Source organism: Trachinotus anak, unplaced genomic scaffold, assembly GCF_046630095.1.
Source record: "Trachinotus anak isolate AG129_WGS33_773 ecotype Australia unplaced genomic scaffold, CSIRO_AGI_Tana_v1 ptg000024l, whole genome shotgun sequence".
NCBI classification, from domain to species: domain Eukaryota; kingdom Metazoa; phylum Chordata; class Actinopteri; order Carangiformes; family Carangidae; genus Trachinotus; species Trachinotus anak.
In genome coordinates, this window is record NW_027273875.1 from 13,594,000 (window position 1) to 13,612,728 (window position 18,729).

Below are 18,729 nucleotides of genomic sequence, written 5' to 3' on the forward strand. Positions count from 1 at the left end.
GAAAGCGTGTTATCCCACCAAACAGGAACTACACCGTGCAGTACAAAATGTTACTCAGCAGAGGGCAGAGTGGCCCCGCCAGGCCCGGCCAAAGAGTTTCACTGTCAAGATGAAGTGCATCCTATTCCAGTTTAACCGAACAAAACAGGGAAGTGGCCCAGGTCCTCCAAGGTGCTCTTTAGGATTACGTACAAATACATTTGATTTCAGACGTAGTTAGACAACATGTCTTATGGACTGGGCCTATTTCTCAAAGACAGACCATTGCCGTGTCAACTGGTGTATGTTTTTTTTTTTTTTTTGACTCTTGATTTAGTACATGGAGAAGGGGACAAGACTGAAAGGGCTTTTTTGTTTTTTTCCACTGCAGCAAACATCGTACATAGGCCGAATATTTTAGTCCTCAGTCATTAAAACAAAACGCTGTATTGGAGATTTGACTCTCAGAGCAGTGACTCAGCTGTTTTGCCACAAGCATACACTTCATTCATAGACATAATACCCAGAGAGCAAGATGGATAGTGATGATACTGGATGGGGCTTTGATCAAAATTAAGGATCTTTTATTCACAAACTACTTTAAGTCTCCAACTCACCATGTACCTGGAAACAACTCAAGCACAACTCAGCACCTGGTGATTAATTGTAAGGACATATCACTGTTACATATATTTTTACACACTGTCTTGGTTGTACCCAGTGGTCTCTGTTCCAAATTAGTCTTAATTCCAAGTGTTTAAAAAAACACCAGTTTCTGAATCAGCATTTTGACTAGGTTTGGTTAGGTTAGAATGAGGGCCACAAAAGGTTATTAAACCAAAGAGTCTACCATATCTTTATTTACATGTTCAGGGAGGGCTTTATGGCTGATCCCCCTTACACACACACACAAAGAAAACAGTTTAACAAAGTTTATAAGAGTATTAACTGTCACAAAAGCCATTTACAAATGATTTTAACAACATAGTCAAGGAATGAAAACAGCATAAAAGGCAAACAACATAAACAAAATTCAGAGATGTCTGTATGATACTTTACAGTCTAGTTGCTAGCTCATTTACATCCTAAATTTTATCACAAAAATACTTCAATATGAGAGATAGGGAGTAAAAAAAGACACACAAAACAGATGTTTATCTTAAGATCAAGATAACACAATCTGCATGACTCATTTACAAAGCTGTGGATAATCTGTCCAGAGGTTTAACTACCATCCCACATCTGACTTGACTCACATCACCTCCCCCCTGCCAGGGTATGTGTTCATGTAGACCTCAACCAATGAATCCAGATCATACCCTACATCATAGTTCATGTTCAAAAGAGCAAGACTTTTTGATTTGAATCTGTCAGGTGTGTTCTCCATGTACATCTTGAAGCGTTTATATGCCACGTTGCAGCTGTCCTCCAAAGCCAAGGTAGGCAGGATGCCGATCACTCTCAGGACTGCACACACGTTTGGGAAGAACTTCAAATCTGCCTGCTGCAGTGTTTCATGGAGACTGGAGGGAAAAGTCTCGCCTTTGCCCTTTTTGCTCCATTTAACCCACCAACAGTGGAGCTCAGCAGAGAGGGTTCCTGCATTAGGGATGTAATTTTTAAACACCTGTATGCACTCTTCTTCAGGTTCAGTAGACTTACGCTGCTCTATGACAGCAGGGACCAGTGAGAGACACCTCAAGGACTTCAGGTGGTCTTCACTGAAGAGCTCATTGATTTCTTTAATGATGTGGTTCACCACAGGAACAGACAGGTGGTCCTTGTAGTAACTATCAGGTCGAATGGTTACAGCTTCTGAGTGATGCTTTCTCAAGAATGACCGAGGAACCTTTACTGGGATCTCCATCGCAGCGGCTAGGTTAACTGCCTCATCGTTCCAGAACTCATGATACACATCAATATTGTCAGACACTTCCTTCAGGGAGTGCAATACAGCTTTTAAACTGCTTGCAGCAAAATGGGCATCTGGTGCTTGCCCTTGCACGTTCTTCCCAAAAGCGCGAGTAAGTGTCATAGCATTTTTCAGCACAACCAACGCTATGACGAACTCAAAATCAACCAGTGCTTTTGAAATCTCTAAGGCGTTGTGTGTGACTTGATCATTCCACCTCATGTCTTCATTGTCATGCACGCTGTCCACACAGAGTAGAAGCGCCTCTAGGATGTCCACTGCCACCTCAAATGCATCGTGTCGTCTGGTCCAGCTGGTATGACAGATCTCCTTCAGTTCATTGGCTTTCTCCTCTTTGTCTGCGTAGAAAATCGAAATAGCGTGCTCCAACTCCAACTGCAGTAACTCAGACTGGCTGAAGAATGACTCAATCTTCTTAAAGGTAGACATGACCAGCTGAACCCCTGACAAAGCCATACCATCAGCCAATGACACATTCAGTGTACGAGCAGATCTCAGTGTAAGCACTGCCATTGGATACCTCTCAATCAGTTTTGCAGAAAATGTTTTTACTTTACTAAAATGTGTCCCAGTGCATGAGTGGGCTTGACCCCTACACTGTTCCATATCCAAACCCCATTTGTCAGTAATTTCAGACAGCAGTTTCTCTACCAGGGCATCTCCATCTCCTTCGAAGCTCAAGAATCCAAAAAACCTCTCCCGTTGACAGTTAGACTGGTCCACAAAACGGACAAAGACAGGGAGGTACCATTCTCCTGAGATCTTCACCATGTCATCAGTAAGTAATGAGAAGAAGCCGTTTTGTTTAACTTCCTCCACCAGCTTACTACGGATGCATTTTTCACACACCTCTATCAGCTGACTCAGCTCAGCTGAGGAGCAGCACCCCTGACTCGCATCATACCTCTTCTTCAGGACTTCATCTCCACAATTCATGCGATAATCTAATAATGCCTGAAAACTGCTTTCCCCAAGACCATCTTGTTTCCTATCACCAGGTCCTGTAGGAGGAATGTTTTGCTCTCCCAAGAGTACAAGAACTTCAAATAATGACTTGAGATACTCTTTGTATTCATCTTCCTCTGGAACATCTGTCTGGACATCTGCCTTAGCTGTGTCTGCTTGAGACTTCTTCATTTCTAAAAGGGAAACAGAAACAGGTGCAAGATAGAAACCAAGTCATTCATTCATCCTGTGCCAAATGTGGATGTGGGATGTTATCTCTTTTTCTTTGTCAAGAAATTGATATTTCTACTTACTTTTTCTCCCCCTACTTTCTGTTTCATCATCTTTGGTCTATAAAAATAAAGAGACAAGACAAATTAACTAATGAAATCAAATTATACAAAGTATTTTTCTGCATTTAAAACTATTTCTTTTCACCCACCATTTCTTTGTTGCGCTTCACCTGTCCATTCTGAGGTTGGCTTGGCACGTCAAAGATAGTTGGTATGGCATCATCTTTTAATACTGCACTCTGAGCATCCTGAACACAAAGTCAAACAAAGCTAATTATACAACAAATTATACAAGAAAGAATCAAGAATGTTACTAAGTTAAACTTGTATTCAACATCTATATTAAACATTCACCAAGCACTACAAATATTTGGTATTTATTAAATAATTAGAGAATTCTCACGTTTTACTTAAAAAGACTTGCAATTACATTAAATGTCTCTGCAATTTGGCCCACAATCATGTGCAACTTGAAAACATAACTTACAGCGTCAATCATAGATGTTTCAAAATGCTTTCCACATAGTCTGTAGTATCTGTGCAGCTGGTCTGGTGATTTGTCTATGAGGTCCCTCCTCTGGCATTTTTCAACCCACTTCTTGGACCTGAAAGGAGTGGTCAAACCAAAACGACAACAAGTTTAACAGTCAAAAGAAATTTTGGTTATTTGGTCGTTTATGGTTAGGTGCTATATTAATTCAACAAACTATTAACAGCATGCTGAACTTTTATCCAATATTCAGTTGCTGGTGACAATGACTGTGAATGTAATGGTGAACAATACATTAACAAACAATGCATAAAGCATAAACTGTATTAAGCAATCCTCAAACCTAATGGCTGGCTGATACACACATCAGTGTTGGAGACTAGTAGGCCAATGTGTCTTTGAGTAGAGATATCACGATTGTGCATAAGCTGCACAGTCTGTCTATAAGTACCCCAGCAGTAATGCTGCACAACAGTTCACATTGGTTAGGAATGAAGTGGCTGTCTCTGAGTCACAAATGGATTTTAACATATTATGAATATGTATAATATGATGGGTATATTAGGTTAGTACCATAATACACTAACAAGTCATGCAAGAGGCCAATACACTGATGGTTTACAAAAGGGTTTACACAAGGAATAACCATGCGGGTCCAGACGTGTCCTTTCCATGAATAACACTATACCATGTCTGCGTGTTTGATATAGTCCTACTGTAAAACGAACCAACATGTTGTATTTAGTTATACCGGTGTTGCCGCAGCATTTTAGCACACATCTGAAGTGTCAGTGTTTATACGTTTATTAAAAAGCAAAGACACATGAACCTGTCAAACTTCCTTTCAGTTTGCGCATGGAAAAGTAGATAGCTTTGAATGAGTAAGAGTTTTAATAAAGGATCTGCTGCATGAAATGTTGCATCAATAAGACATTTCAGTCAAATTTAGCCTTGTTGTAACACACATGATATTTTACCTACAGATAACATACTGTCCTCACTAGGTAGCTACAGAGCTTCCCGTTTGCTTTAGCATCGGTGTTAGCATTAGTTACCTTTCTGGATCATGAGGAAACCTGAAGAGTGGCTGAGGGTCAGATTTGCCACTAGTGCAGTTTGGCACCGCACAGTCATTCTGCATTATAAGTGTGTATAATACACCTGTGTTTTGCTGAGAGATCCCTCTAAGGATAGCCGACTGCTAATGGTAGCTATCAAGCCATTTGAAACAAAAAGACAACTTCCGATTTTTGATTTCAAAATAAAATGCAAGAACGTGTTCGATGTGAGTTGTACATTACAGAATGTGTAATATGAAAACGGAAGCGCTTTTTGCAAATCCGTCCAAGTGTATCACGCCTTCTTATTAATAAAAAGTCTTACAATACCCTAATGTTAACTAGGCTATTTTGTCAAATCGAGAGTCCTAAACATAACATCTGTGTATACTCTGTCCACTAGACATCCCCAGGGGATCCCGATTGGTTTATTTGTCCTCATATCTTTGGTAGATTTGTCCGTCATGGCCAGAGACAAATAACACAACGCGTACTTAGTTTAGTTTGTGATTTACATTTTATTTTGAAGGCAAATTGGCTTGCTTGTTCAAACGGTTTTGTAAAGCTTAACGTACAACAAAGGAGCGCGCGCTTCGGTTCGTTCCCATAATGCTCCGCGGTCTTTTCAAAGCACTGGTTCCAAACACGGTGGTTTTACCATAATGCGTCCACGGCTCAAAACATGCCATGACATGTTGCGATGCATATTCACGTCATGCTGTAATTATCATTATGACTGTTATGGGGAATATGATGACAATTAATAATGAAACACGAGTATTTGCATGTTTCTACTTGTATTGATATTATTTATTTATTTATTTATTTTTTATTATAGCAATGTAATGTTAACTGTGATGGTTGCTGAATATAACTGCTTTTGTCAACCTTTTGTCCCTGATGACGATCACCACCTGCTGTTTGTTTACACCGGCCGCCGTAGGGCTGTAATACTTCGGGCGTAGCTGTTTGTACGGACCAGTACTAGTGGAATCCTATTTGGGTTCAAACATTTGAACAGAAATTTAAAAAAACTTGTGGGACGAAAGAATGAAGCTCCTGTTCCTCAACTCTCGTTCTCAGTTTGACATTCTATTGGTTAATTTTTGCCTCTCGCGATACCAGAGTGACCAATTGGAACGCAAGAGCGCCAAGTCAAATCGAATGTTTTTTTCCTCAGGGAAACAAACGGCGTGTTTTGCTTCAGAGCTGTGGAGGGGCTTCTTCTCCTCTCGTTATCCGAGGAACACCACGGTAGGGTAAGTTAATGATGTAATGTCTGTCGTTAGCTTTACTTGAATATACTGTAGGTGTAGTTACAGTCAGTGCGCTACCACAGAATTGCGGCTAATATTTCACGCCGCTAACTACCGTTGTTAAATTTTTATCCTTCACATCACCTGACGTTAGCTTGTGGAAACCACGTCAACGCTCCGCTGCCACATGAATGAACTGTCTCTAACAGGAGCTGACAGTAATGTTTGTTTTTCGATAAACATAATGTAAGCTTAATATATGCAAACTTCACACGAAAGTAGATAAAAAGTATGTGTTATTATACTTGCAGTGCTTGCTTGAAAACTGACAATACTTGCTATGAAATCGTTAAGTTTTGACTGTGTGGGACTTTAGGGGGAAGCATAATTTAAACTCTTACAGACATGAGAAGACTTTACGTGTAGACTATAGCCAGTTTAATCCCAGCATACTAAATTATGTAATTGCCTTGTTTATTAATATGTATAGTTTAATCGTATTTCTTGAATTGCACACCTTCCAGAAATCACCATTGATTAAACCGTTTTTTGGCGCTACACAATGGACAACGTCGCAGTTTCAAGACGAAACCATATCGATAAGAAAGTAAGTTAATGTTAATGAACATCACATGGAATGCTTTATTGTGTTGAATTTCAAGTAACATTCAGCTTCCCTCGCCTAAACAATAGTCTAATTGTTTTGATTGTATTAGGGAAACAAGGAGAATGCTCAGCCTGCACATGGAAGCGAGTCCTTCATCAAAAGAGATAAAACATCTCTTGCTCCATTCCACCTGAAGAGCAATCAAAAAGAAGAGACGTTGGTAAAAGATGGTCCTCTTAAAGCCAAGACCAAACAGCTGGACACAAGGCCAACGTCTGGTGAGGCTCTAAAAAAGGTAAAAACCCTGCCGAAAGATGGGAAAGGAGCTGCTGCTGCTTCAGACGTCAAGCAGCGACAAACATATAGCCGGGCCTTCCACGCAGAACAGGCGGTGAAACACAAAAAAATTGTTGCAGAGGCTCCAAAGCCACCAGCTGCTGTGCAGTCATCCAAATCTGCCCCTGGCATGTACAAAGGCAAGATCATACAGTCAAAAATTGGATCCATTTGGAAGTCAAGTGCCAGTGTGGACGGGGTAGATTCCAAACCATCAGCACCCAAAACAGAGAGCCAAAGGGTTGGAAATGCAATGAAAATCAGGTCAAAATCTGTTGCTGACCTGCCTAGACATGGCACACAAAAACCTGCACCAACAATGTCCAAGTCAGTGGTCAGTAGACCTGCTCAGGTGTCCAAACCTGCTGTCACCAGCCGCGCTCCTGTTGGATTCTACTCTGCTCGCCCTCCTACCAGAACCGTCCCTGCAACACTAACCAGGACCAGCTCCAGAAACACTTCTGTGGCCCCCACCAAGGGAAGTGGGACTCAGAACTCTAAGCCAAAGATTCCAGTGACAGACAAGAGGGTCAACAAGCCTTCTGTCTCAAGCACCCTCAGCCAGTACAGATTTTCCATGGAGACTGCTGAGGAAAGAAGGTAACATTTTATTGTTTTTTACACAGACACATTTGATGGTTTCCTTGTACATCAGAAAAGTTCAAAAAATGTTTTTCTGTTTTGTCTGCAGAGCTAAACTGGCTGCGTGGCAGGCTTCCAAGGGCAAGACTTTCAAGAGACCAGCCATGACCACAACACTACCCCCAAAAATGAAAGTCTCCAAAGCTGATCTCAAATCCCATTCTCATGTTGAGCCACTGCCTGCTGCACAGTGCGAATCTGAACCCAGTCTGGAAGCACATAAGCCAGACTCCACTGCTGCTACCTGTGCAGATACACAGGGAGCAGAGTTAGCAACATACAACCAAACTCCAGTGATCATTAACACCACTCTGGAGCTCCTCGAAAACTCTGATGTTGACCCACAGGACGGAGTGGATGATGTAAGGAAACACAGTTACTGTTGTGGTTTTAGCTGCATTAAAAATAATACCCTCCACAGTGATAAACCTGGTGCTTCTCATTTCATTTTGACAGGTTGTTGTGAACCTGTGTAATGCTTTGGAGGCCATGGAAACACCCTCCAGGTGCAGCGATGGTAAGTTCAGCTCTGTGTGTCCACTATGATTTGTTTTGAGTGTTGCATTTGGTAAATTCAGTGGTATAAGGTCAGTTCCTAAAATAATAATAATCAATCTACCCAGCTCACTGGCATTTCTGGTCTAAAGGTGAATAATTAAATTATTCTGGCTGCACTCTATACAGATGCTTCCTGTTGAACTTGTTACTTCTGTATCTGAAAGAACTCTCACAGGTGTCAGATGAGTGTAACATTGAGATGGTGAGCAGCAACCAAAGGACTGAATGCACAAAAGAGGCGGTGAATGAAATTCTGCAGGACGTTTGTGAGCAGGTGAAGGTTGAGCAAGTGAAGAATGAAGCAGAAAAAAGTGAAGAGGACAAAGTGGATACAGATGATGCTGAGGAAGTAGAAAGTGACGATGATGATGATGAAGATGTGATAGAGACCACGCCACCAGTGGAGGACGCCTCAGTAGTAAAATATAGTGTAAAGACGACTCCATACCTGCAAAGGTGAGGCTTTTCTTTTGCATAATCCTTAAAATCAAGTGTTTCATTTTTCTGCCATTAATTTAATGGCCAATAAGGAATTCAGTTTCACTTGTAATTCAGTATTTGTTTTTTCCCCTTCAAATATCTTTCTTGTGTAGTGTCAAGAAGACAATTGAAGGCAAGGCCAGTACATCTCGGAGAAAGAGCAACATCAAAGATCTTAAGTTTCTGACACCAGTGCGTCGTTCCTGCCGTATCCAGCGCAAATCCTCCCACCTGCCAACGATGCTGGTGGATCATGATCCCTGTGTGTCGTCACTGGCAGAGCTGGTGAAGATGGATGATGATCCCAATGCCTATATTTACAGAAAAAACCCTGCACTTCTAGAAGAGCTGCCAGACACGCCCAGACTGTAAAGGAGCTCTGTACATCTGTGGTGGTTTAAAGAAAAAAAAAAAACCTTGAGAATTATGTGACAGGGAGTAATGGACACTTTATTAAGATGGTTATACTAATCTTCTTCTGTTCAAAGAATTTTAACCGCTATTTTAAGTCATTTTATTGTATTGTGGAGAGATCATACAATTCCTGTCTAGTTATTTTCTGTTCTGAATGTATTATATAAACTTTCTCCTAACACTGTTCATTTTAATGGTAAGACATGTATTGCCAAATGCACTACAATAAAAGAGTATTGCCTTATCTTAGACAGTTGTGCTTTGATAGTCTTTATTATACAACCTATGTACTGGACATAAACAAACTGTGCTAATGCCAAGAGGTGAAGCTCTATTGTGAAAACCAGCAGCCTCCTACCACATACTGCAGCTGAGTCTTTCAGGGAGCAAGTGGGGCGAAAAGGGCCGCTGCATGATGATACATTTCCTCAATGAACAAAAATAGAGTTGACCTTAATCAGTGTTAGAGAAGCTACTTTGCTGTAAGCTACCAATTACCTTAAAGTGGAAGAAGTTGAATGACAGCAAAGGTACGCTAGGTAGAAATCAGAATTACAGCTATGAAGGAATCAATAGTAAAATACAAAATAATTTCCTGTTATGGCCCAGAATTGTAGTTTCAGTAGTTAACTACACAAAAATGGCAAAGTAATTTCTCGACTTACGGTCACTATGCACAACATAAATGTATCTGAACTACCAGCAAGTTACTGCACCATATAGTTAAACTACTTAATTACATATAGTTCACTACTGCCCAACACTGACCTCAATTCTGAGGGGTGAGGTTCAGATTTTCTACAACACATGACTTGTAGCATGTAATGTAGCACTCTGTCTCTAGATGATGTTACTGTTTTTATTCTGTGCATTTTGTGAGAGGAAAAAAGAGACAAAGCAGTTTTTTCATGTTTATCCCCACTTTAATTGACCACATTGTAAAAATCCAAGGTGCTCATAAATGAACACTGCTTTGTTTTGACCACTTCATGGCAAACTCCTGACATCAGACTGGATGTGTTGACACCAGCTTCCTCTGATCCCAGATGAGACATTTCATTATAACAAAATAAAAAAAAATCATCCACAAAAAAAACAAAAACAAAAAAAAATCTCTAATGCAATTTTCTTCCCCAAAACAAAAAGTATAAAAAGTACTCTTTTCCCATCCACTCATCTGCAGACCACAGGGGAAGGTGTTCAGTGCTGTGCGCTAAAAGGCTGTTTTCACTGCTGAGGGTTTTATGTTCTTGAAAGACCCCGGTTGTCCAGATCTTTCACCTAGAAGATGGAGTACAGGTCTAGGTTAGATGGTTCAGTTGAAATATATCTTCCAAAGTTCATGCTATTCTTTTGTATACAGACATGTTCTTTAGTAGCATAGTGGACAAGTCAACTTCAACTAATCTATCATGATCTGTTTTTAAATGCATTCCAGTGAAAGCTACAACTGTTATTTTCATAACTGAATAATGTTCAAATTTTCTGATTATTTAACAGTTTTCATTTGGCTTCAAACCAGCACTTTAAAACCTTCAGATATTTATTTGACTATAATGTTAAGACACCAAGGACAGCAGCAAATTCTAACATTTCAGACCCTGCAACTGTCAACTGATATTTTTGCTTGAAGAATTACCTCAATGATTAATCATTACCATAATAAAATAGTTGGTTAGTTTTGTAGTTGGGTTTATTGATGAATTGACTAATTATTGCAGCTCTAATCCTAAATTTAGTTTATAAAGAAATGTAATTTCATGAGTTGTTTCTACGTCCTATCTGTCATGTCTACTTAAAAGGATATTGTGCAGGAGTTTCCTTAAAAACAATGTATAGACTCATGAAGTCAGTGATTAGGTGTGTAGCAGTGTATGTTTCCACAGAGAACCTGCCCTCTTCCTAGATTTTATTATTTTTTATTACTTTGCTGTGTTCAGGATTTTTCTGGGCTGCAGTCTCTGGGCAACGGGTGTGGCTAATGACAGCGTGTAGGGTGTGTAGCAACCAGGTTACATCACTGTCACCATCTCTCTCCTCTGCTCTGTCTATCATGGATGTATGAAGGGCTGCAGGTCTGTGCATCTGTTTGACTGAGGGCAGGGATGAGCCACACACACACACACACACACACACACACACACGTAGAGCAGAGAGGTTTGTGAGGAAGTGGTTTATTTATGCTTTAAGGTGTAACTAGTGTGAAACTAAATAATATTTTATTTCTCTGATGCATTGCTTTGTTCTCTCTCTTCATTCACCCTCTAGCTTGCTCGACCACTGCTGCTCTCTCTCTGGGTGGAGGTGCCAACTTTGAATGGTGTGTTTCCAAACTGCAGCTGACAAATCCTGCATAGTCCACCTTTAACTATAACACCTTTAACTATGTGATTTCTTAAAATTATAGATCTGTGCGACATGCCAAAGAAGGAAAGTTAACAGTTTACCTTGTATATCCTAACCAGCCAGTGCTCTGTTGTGTAGGCCTCCTCCAACACATCCAGTTCAAAGTCTTTGTTCCCAATCTCAGCGTTCCTCACTCTGTCATAACCAGGTGGGCGCTCTGCAGAGAAGATCATCAAGATCATCAGAATTAGAGTTAAAAAAACAAAAACAAAACAAAACAAAACGTTTATTTATGCATTACTCGTCCTTGTGCAGTCAGCAGCTGATGTCTACAGGTTTTGGCACAGTAGTTTTCACTAGTTGTTTACAGTCATGCTTGGTTTTAGTCAACAGTTATGTCTAACTATGACTAAAGTACAGTCTATCATATAAACAAAGGAGCTGCACTCATCAGCTAACACTCCTTTCAAAAATGCCTCCACATGGGTCATTCTCAAGGACAAACTGGCTAATACACTGTGACAAACTGATCACACCAGGCTGTAGAGTTACTCACTGGCCTCTGTGTAGACCTGGCCGAAGCGGTAGTAGCACATCTTGTACATGAGGCAGTTGAGCAGGACAGGCGAGCCCTCGCGGTCCACTCTGAACTCTCCGGTGGGAGTGTAGTAGTCGTGCTCCTTGATGTGTTTGCCTGTGTCTGTGCTTCCCCCAATTCGGACCATCCACAGAAATTTATTGATGTCTGTGATGGACAGAGACTGGTTACACAGATGCTCATAGAAAATACCTTTGAAAATATTATGTTACATCTAAGAAAGGGGGCTAAAAAGCAATGGAGGTGGTGTGGTGGAAATAACACATGAGGAAGAGTTTATACAGCTGAGGCTGTATAATTTTTCTTTATTTTCTTTTCCTTTGTATCCTTTTCAATTGTTTTTATTCAAAATGTCAAATCTAAAAACAAATGTACCACCCAAGATGAGTAATTTACACCTGTCTATACACATTATCACATGGGAGAAATGCTATTACTGAGGGTGTCTGGTAAAACTTTTATTTGTGGTAGGAATGAGTCTGTAAATGTGGATATTTAAATTGCTGTAGTGTTGTACTGATCAACTGATACTTGGTACGTACCATCTGAGGAATAGCCTGTCAGTCCTCCAAAGATGACCAGGACATAACTGACATCCAGCTCCCTCATGATCTCATAGGCTCTCTCTTCTGTGGATGCCATGGCCTACAGAGCAAACAGCAGCCCCGGTCAACACAGCAGCACTTTATAAACATGAGTACCCTGTAGGTTACCCCAACTCACCTGTCCAACTCTGGAGATGTGAGTGTTGTTCCACGTGTTGTTGTCCACTAGAATGGTTCGATTAGCCATGGCTGTTATCTGATAGCCATAATCCCACCATGACATGACTTTGGCATCCTGGAAACACAAAATCACATAGTATTTGAATGGAAGCAATTTGACACATTGGCTAAGACTGTACTTAACTCAACAATCTCTATATAGTTCAGAAAACTCAGCATCCTGATGTAATGACTGACTTGTTCTTTGATTCTCTGAGTATGACTGACCTCAGGAGTGTTGTGGCGGAGCCAGTAGTAGGCCTCTCTGAAGTCATCGAAGATGATGCGGCTGCCGTCACCTCCACGGGCCGACAAGACAATCGAGGGAGAGGAGTAGGCTTCGCTGGTCACCCAGGTAGAGTGGAAGGTGTATGTGATGAGGAAGAAGGCCATGACCAGAATCATCCCACTGGCAACCTGGCAATTATAAAACACAGGATGTCCTCAGGGTTTAATCTTCTGTATGTCTGCTTTTATTCTGACACTGAAGTAAAAAATGGTCAGAAAAAAATGCCATGCTTCATTTAATTGAAATGTGACTGTATTTTATGAGTACAATTAGTTCACCACATCTTTACAAGAGATTTTCAACTTCCATAAACAAGAAACAGGCGAAAGAAATATCCAGTTCCTTTAATTTAGTGAAAATACCACAGTCCATTACATGTGAGAGTCCTGTATTTGAAATCCTACTTAGGAAGTTTAGTCTAGTGGTTCCCAACCTGGGGGTTGGGCCCCCCAACAAGGGGTAAATGTAAGGGGTTGTGAGACTTTTCTCTAATCTTTGCTTTTTTCTATGATATATTTGATGATTTTATGATTTTACCATTTATTCTTGAAGAATTATTTAAATGAAGCCATCTGAGAAGTTTCAGGAGAAATGTCTGTTTGGAACTGCTTAGACACCTGAAACATGTCGAGTGGTCACAAACCAAAAGGTTGGGAGCCACTGGTTAAATGTTTAATGTGATTAAAGTTATCAACTAAATGTAGTTGAGTGTAAAGTTAAATATTTCCCCCTGAAATGTAGTGGAGTATAAGTATCAAGTAGCTGAATATAGAAATAATCAAGTACCAAAAAACTAAATCTCCACCACTAAAAACAGAATGAAATATCTATGGTAGTTGAAACCATATTTTAATACTCAAAACGCTACATGTCGCTTTATACAACATCTTTCAACATGTATTTTTCAAAATGCCTGAGGACACACTGCTAATTATTAAATTGAAATCCTGACTGGATACCTATCTATATGTAAGATCTATTAAAAAAGAAAAAAAAGTGAGATGTGGTAGAGGTCATAACTATGGCCATTACCTGAAATAGGCAGGAGTTTTTTTATGTGGCTTAATAGTAGCACCAGTACTGTCAATGATTGTGCCTCCCACTGAATCAAAATGAGGAGGTTCAACCAGTTTGAATTTAATTATGTTTTATGCCAAAACGTGTGCATGGTATACAAAACAACACCACCCTACAGCTACAACAGCACTCTGACCCAGTCTCTCAGACTTCCTACCTCGTTTTTGATGGGGTAGGTGGAGTCCTGCTGCTTCTTGCTCTTCTTGTCTGGCCGGCTCACATCCAGATTCTTCATGTAAGTGGTTAGCACCTGGGACACACCGATGCCTGACAGGATGCACATGACAGGAGCCAGCACCAACATGAGACGCACCTGAGGAGGCAACAAACAAGAAGCTCATTAAGTCATGGTACATATGTAGAAGATGCATAATCACAGTCCTGTGTTTTTCCATTGACAAACACCTAACACAAATAAATGAATGGCTCTGATGAGTCCTTTGAGTTACATCTGCGGCTCTGTACGGGACGCACCATGACAGCAGAGAAGTACATGCTGGTCACTCCATACATGATGATGAAGATCCTGGCATCCGACAGGTTGTTGAAACAATAGTAAAGACCAACTGTAAGGAAAGCAAAGGTAACTGTCAGTCAAAACCTAACAAGCATAGAGTGAGCCGTGTGCTTCATTTGTATCCAAGACAGAGCGATCATACAGTATAAACCCCACACTACTGTGTGATTACTAGCCTGGGAACATGAAGACAAGCAGCTGGAGGTCAAAGTAGTAGGAGGACCAGGTGGTGGGCTGGTGCTCAGAGACTGAAGCGATGATGGGGATGTTGTTCTTGGCGTAGGAGGGGTCCAGTAGGGAGTAGAATCGACCAGTCCAAGGAGAGATCTTACCTGAGGGAAATACTTTTTAGGTCATTCACAGCCCAAAGCAAAATAACTTAAAATCAGTTTCTCAAAAAAAGCAGAGAAGATAGAAGAAAAACATTTTAAACATTTCTGTCAACCATCTGCCAAATTATCTACTGGTGTACCATGTTGCTCCTCTTACCTGTCAGCATGAGAACAGTGCCCACAGACAGCAGGATGAAGCCCACCAGGGAGATGACGCTCTTGAACAACACCTCAAATTGCTGGGCATTCAGTTTGCTGCGCAGGTAGTCCACAAAGGCATGAATCTGGCACAAGCCAAACATACCGAAGGCTGCCATGTGCTCTGATGACTGCACCGGCTGGTGTGTGAGAGAGGAGAGACAGAGAGGTGACCTACGTGAAACCTCTTTGCCCTATCATATGACAATGACTTTCTGTCGTCTTTGGCCTTGATGATAGTTTGACATTGACAAGTGAGGCATATTTTTTTCTTTTCTGGACACTTTGAAGATGTTCTGCAAGCAAAGATCCAGAGTCCTGATGCAACATTTTCACCTTACCTGGAAACCAACAAAAGAGATCTGCATGGAGAGGATGGTGCCCAGGCAGTAGACTGTGCAGTAAGCTACATATATGCGGTGAGAGAAGCGGCCAGTGAGCATCAGCACCAGGACGTGGAGAGGGATAAGGTTGATCAGGAACACGTAGCCACCCCAGGAGGAAACCTACATACACACAAATACCTTGTTATGATCCCTGCAAACTATGAATTAATTCAGTGAAATATGTCAATTTTTAGATCTCCTCACCATATAGAAGTAGGCCAGCGCACACATGGACGACCAGTACACTGAACCTGTTTTAACAGCCTTGATCCACATGTAATAGGTCAGCAGCATGCAGAAGATTGCAATGCCTAAGTAGGACAGCACAGAGGGATTTGATTAACAATCCTTGAGAGATATTCTTTAAATACCAATGTTATGCACAACACGCAGGTACCTTCATTATCATAGGAGCCAGCAACGGAACGAGAGATGTAACCGGGCACCACTGCAATCATGGCAGCAGCCAGGAGCCCAGCACCTGCATCCTACAGAGACAAACGACTGCTTAGTTGAAGTACGTTTATAGTCAATAAAAAAATATAAATCTCACTAAACTCAACAGAAAACAGTCCTCATCTACCTGGCATACCCTCCAGTGATGCTACTAATAGGATTTTAAAGGGGCTCTTTAAATTCTTTTACTCTTTAAATACACATAAATATCAGTTAACTTGTCACAAGGATAATCACCGACCCTATGTTAGTTATATTAAGTCATAAGTGGCTGTGAAGGGAGCTCTCAAACTCTGAGAAAATAATCCCGATTATGTCACCTGAGTTATCCTGCATCACTTTAAGTTTTCAACAGAAAATCTGGGTTACAAATTGGTGGCGTAGAGTTTAAAAGATGAGGGTATTTACCAGCCAATGAGAATCTAATGAAAGACACTATTGGGTTGCAATTCTGGGAATTGTAGGATCCAGTGTTTTTCAAGCTTGACAAATACCAGTAACCACGGGCTGGATATCTCTGCTGATTTGATAATGACCAATCTGCGCCCACCCCCCTCCCCATCTGACTCTTATGAGTCATTAATTTCAATGTGCAAAGCTAAAAATCACTGAAGTACCCCCAGAGGAAAACCAGCATTGTCTTTTATTAATAGTTCATAACCCTAACTTAAGTATTTTATTGTGTATCTTGTTATGTTTTACCTTCAGTTCCTTGGTGAAGTGGTAGGTGACTATGGCCGTGAAGGAGGAGAACAAGGGAGCCAGGAAGACACATACGTTACGGATGTCAATGGTGATGTGGAAAAAATGTAGAACGTGATACAGGACGGCAGACGTAATCATCAGTCCTGGTGAGGGAGAAGAGAGGGAGAAAACATGAGATATGTTCAAGTTAGCTTTGGCTCACTGACATCTCTCCTCTGAACCTCATATAACACTTGAACTTTTGTAACTGATATCAAAAAATCCAGAAAAATGATAATGATTGATGATTCTGTCTGATTCCTACCTGGATAGATGGTGCCACCAATGATCCTCCCCAGAGGATACCATGCCCTGTCATCAAACCAGTTGTGAAACTTATAAAATCCTTCTTCTGCCAGGAAGCGGGTGGTACGGTAGTTGAAGTACCTGAGGGTGAGATAAAGGTGACAGTGAGACGTTACTTTAAGGAAGAACATCATCTAAAAATCATTGAACATAAGTCTGACACAAGCAGCACTTACGGATCAAACTCATGGATGACACTTTCAAACCTCAAGACAGAAAAGAGTCTGGTGGAGAATGCTGAAGATAAAGAAAAAATGTCACAGTCAATCCAAATGTTTGTTTCTAAGTATTAAGGAGACAACACTGGTGTGTACAGGAAATAATGGACTCACAGAGGACAGCAGCCATAGACAGGATGAGCAGCTTCAGCAGCGTGTCCTGTTTCTCATAGGACAAACGCAGGAAGCCCAGCTTGGTCATTTTGGCGAGGTTAGGGACAGCTCACCGTACTACCTGATGGGAGGAAGACAAACACTGTAAGACTGGGGCAAATGTGGAGAAAATCACAGCAGAGGCTTCTGAATTCCAACACCAAGATATGCTTCATTAAAATAAATAAATAAATAAATAAATAACCCTGCTAAATGAGAAAAAAGGTTTTCAAGATCTTTTCAAGCGAGCTGAATATTCATAGGAGAAATTAAAGTCTTGCAGCTCTTGCAGGAGTGAACTTCCATGTCCAGCCCAACCAGATAAGGCCACGCACTAAGATGTGGCGTCAGGAACCAGGAAGCACCCACTCTGGAAAACTTCTGCAGGGACTCGTGTCTATCTTTTTCAGATTTTACACTGAGAAGTATATTTTGCAAAGTCAATACACAAACCATTAAGCTCAGCAAAGCTCTTATTAACGCTAACTTTGAAGGCAGCACCATCAGAGTGAGCCTTAGAAGTACTGACAGCTTCCCAGCCTTTCCAACATCGCCCTGCATGAAATCAACAGCAGCTAGTATTTGTGAACAGACTATTAACACACACCATGTGCGCATTTAAAATGAACACACGCATTGTTGCGGATTAGACAGAATCGTATAGCTAGTCAGCATCAGGCCGGCTAGTGCTGATGCTGCCTACATCCAGCTAGAAGTGTGTGAGTAGCTAGCGAGGCTAACCTGCTAGCTGCTGTATAATGAACACCGTAGCTCTGCGTCTCTTCTCTTATTTAGTGAATACTACCTTCAAACTTTGCAGCAGGAGAACAGCCTAAAATTAAAAAATGCTACTCCTAAATGAGCTCACAAGTTTATTATTTAATGTTCAGTAAGACTCACCCGCTCCGGTCCTGCTACTCATACACTTTTCACACACAACCTTAACCGTGAGCTAGTTCCGCCCCTGCCGCGCTAATGTGCGTGTTTATTGGTTGAGCGTCAGTCAACAGTAAACCCACATTAATCTGATTGGTTAGTTGGCTGTCCTTCAAATTTCAGTCCTTACCTTGTCGATGTAGTGTAGTGACGTGTCCTTAGTAAGAAAAGGTAACACGTCCCCTGCTGGTTCACAACTACTACGACAAGAAAATGTCACCAAGGAAAAACAGTAGACGTGAACTGTGATTAGCCAGATGACAATGGGACATGAGCAGTTAGGTCAGCAGTCTAAAATATAATATTTTCATATTTCCACCATTCATCTGTTAAGCTATGTGTTGTTTCTCGTTCTCCTTGGGATCAAATCAGACTGTGATGACAATGTAAGGTTCCTCTAGTGACTGTGATAAAATTA

The 18,729-nt window shown here is 41.0% G+C and overlaps 3 protein-coding genes across 4 annotated transcripts; 1 reads left to right on the forward strand and 2 right to left on the reverse strand.

The window, feature by feature from the left end:
- Positions 1–821: 821 nt before the first annotated feature.
- thap12a (THAP domain containing 12a) lies at positions 822–4,891 on the reverse strand. The gene is made up of 5 exons (XM_071461564.1): positions 4,696–4,891; positions 3,638–3,755; positions 3,300–3,398; positions 3,172–3,208; positions 822–3,051 (listed from the first exon to the last, which is right to left on the reverse strand). Exons 1-5 carry the CDS (start codon positions 4,779–4,781, stop codon positions 1,232–1,234), a joined length of 2,160 nt encoding a protein of 719 aa, XP_071317665.1. The 5' UTR covers positions 4,782–4,891; the 3' UTR covers positions 822–1,231.
- A 987-nt stretch (positions 4,892–5,878) lies between these two features.
- On the forward strand, positions 5,879–9,240 carry LOC139608093 (cytoskeleton-associated protein 2). Of its 2 annotated transcripts, none has more exons than XM_071461566.1 (7): positions 5,879–5,957; positions 6,479–6,561; positions 6,671–7,497; positions 7,589–7,901; positions 7,996–8,056; positions 8,262–8,553; positions 8,691–9,240. In XM_071461566.1, the coding sequence occupies exons 2-7, from the start codon at positions 6,517–6,519 to the stop codon at positions 8,947–8,949; spliced, it is 1,797 nt and encodes a 598-aa protein (XP_071317667.1). In that variant the 5' UTR covers positions 5,879–5,957; positions 6,479–6,516; the 3' UTR covers positions 8,950–9,240. The 2 variants fall into 2 exon arrangements, with proteins under 2 accessions (XP_071317667.1, XP_071317669.1); XM_071461568.1 differs by having other exon boundaries at positions 5,884–5,952; positions 8,691–9,103.
- Positions 9,241–9,892: 652 nt separating this feature from the next.
- Positions 9,893–18,388, reverse strand: stt3a (STT3 oligosaccharyltransferase complex catalytic subunit A). Its single transcript, XM_071461565.1, has 18 exons — positions 18,276–18,388; positions 17,337–17,457; positions 17,181–17,241; positions 16,964–17,085; positions 16,657–16,802; positions 15,896–15,986; positions 15,703–15,809; positions 15,454–15,618; positions 15,072–15,252; positions 14,759–14,914; positions 14,540–14,631; positions 14,223–14,378; positions 12,928–13,116; positions 12,659–12,775; positions 12,478–12,580; positions 11,894–12,082; positions 11,439–11,554; positions 9,893–10,272 (listed from the first exon to the last, which is right to left on the reverse strand). Exons 2-18 carry the CDS (start codon positions 17,422–17,424, stop codon positions 10,234–10,236), a joined length of 2,118 nt encoding a protein of 705 aa, XP_071317666.1. The 5' UTR covers positions 17,425–17,457; positions 18,276–18,388; the 3' UTR covers positions 9,893–10,233.
- Positions 18,389–18,729: the final 341 nt, after the last annotated feature.

Bases quoted from the DNA above. Each gene is read 5' to 3' on its own strand.
- thap12a (XM_071461564.1), bottom strand. From the start codon at position 4,781: ATGCAGAATGACTGTGCGGTGCCAAACTGCACTAGTGGCAAATCTGAC. The intron at 3,756-4,695 runs GTAACTAATGCT...CACTCCTTTCAG, and splicing joins TTTCCTCATGATCCAGAAAG to GTCCAAGAAGTGGGTTGAAA. The intron at 3,052-3,171 runs GTAAGTAGAAAT...TTTCCCTTTTAG, and splicing joins AGAAAGTAGGGGGAGAAAAA to AAATGAAGAAGTCTCAAGCA.
- LOC139608093 (XM_071461566.1), top strand. From the start codon at position 6,517: ATGGACAACGTCGCAGTTTCAAGACGAAACCATATCGATAAGAAA. The intron at 6,562-6,670 runs GTAAGTTAATGT...TGATTGTATTAG, and splicing joins GAAACCATATCGATAAGAAA to GGAAACAAGGAGAATGCTCA. The intron at 7,498-7,588 runs GTAACATTTTAT...TTTTGTCTGCAG, and splicing joins GAGACTGCTGAGGAAAGAAG to AGCTAAACTGGCTGCGTGGC.
- stt3a (XM_071461565.1), bottom strand. From the start codon at position 17,424: ATGACCAAGCTGGGCTTCCTGCGTTTGTCCTATGAGAAACAGGACACG. The intron at 15,987-16,656 runs GTAAAACATAAC...TTGTCTCTGTAG, and splicing joins ACTTCACCAAGGAACTGAAG to GATGCAGGTGCTGGGCTCCT. The intron at 15,810-15,895 runs GTACCTGCGTGT...TGTCCTACTTAG, and splicing joins TGGCTCCTATGATAATGAAG to GCATTGCAATCTTCTGCATG.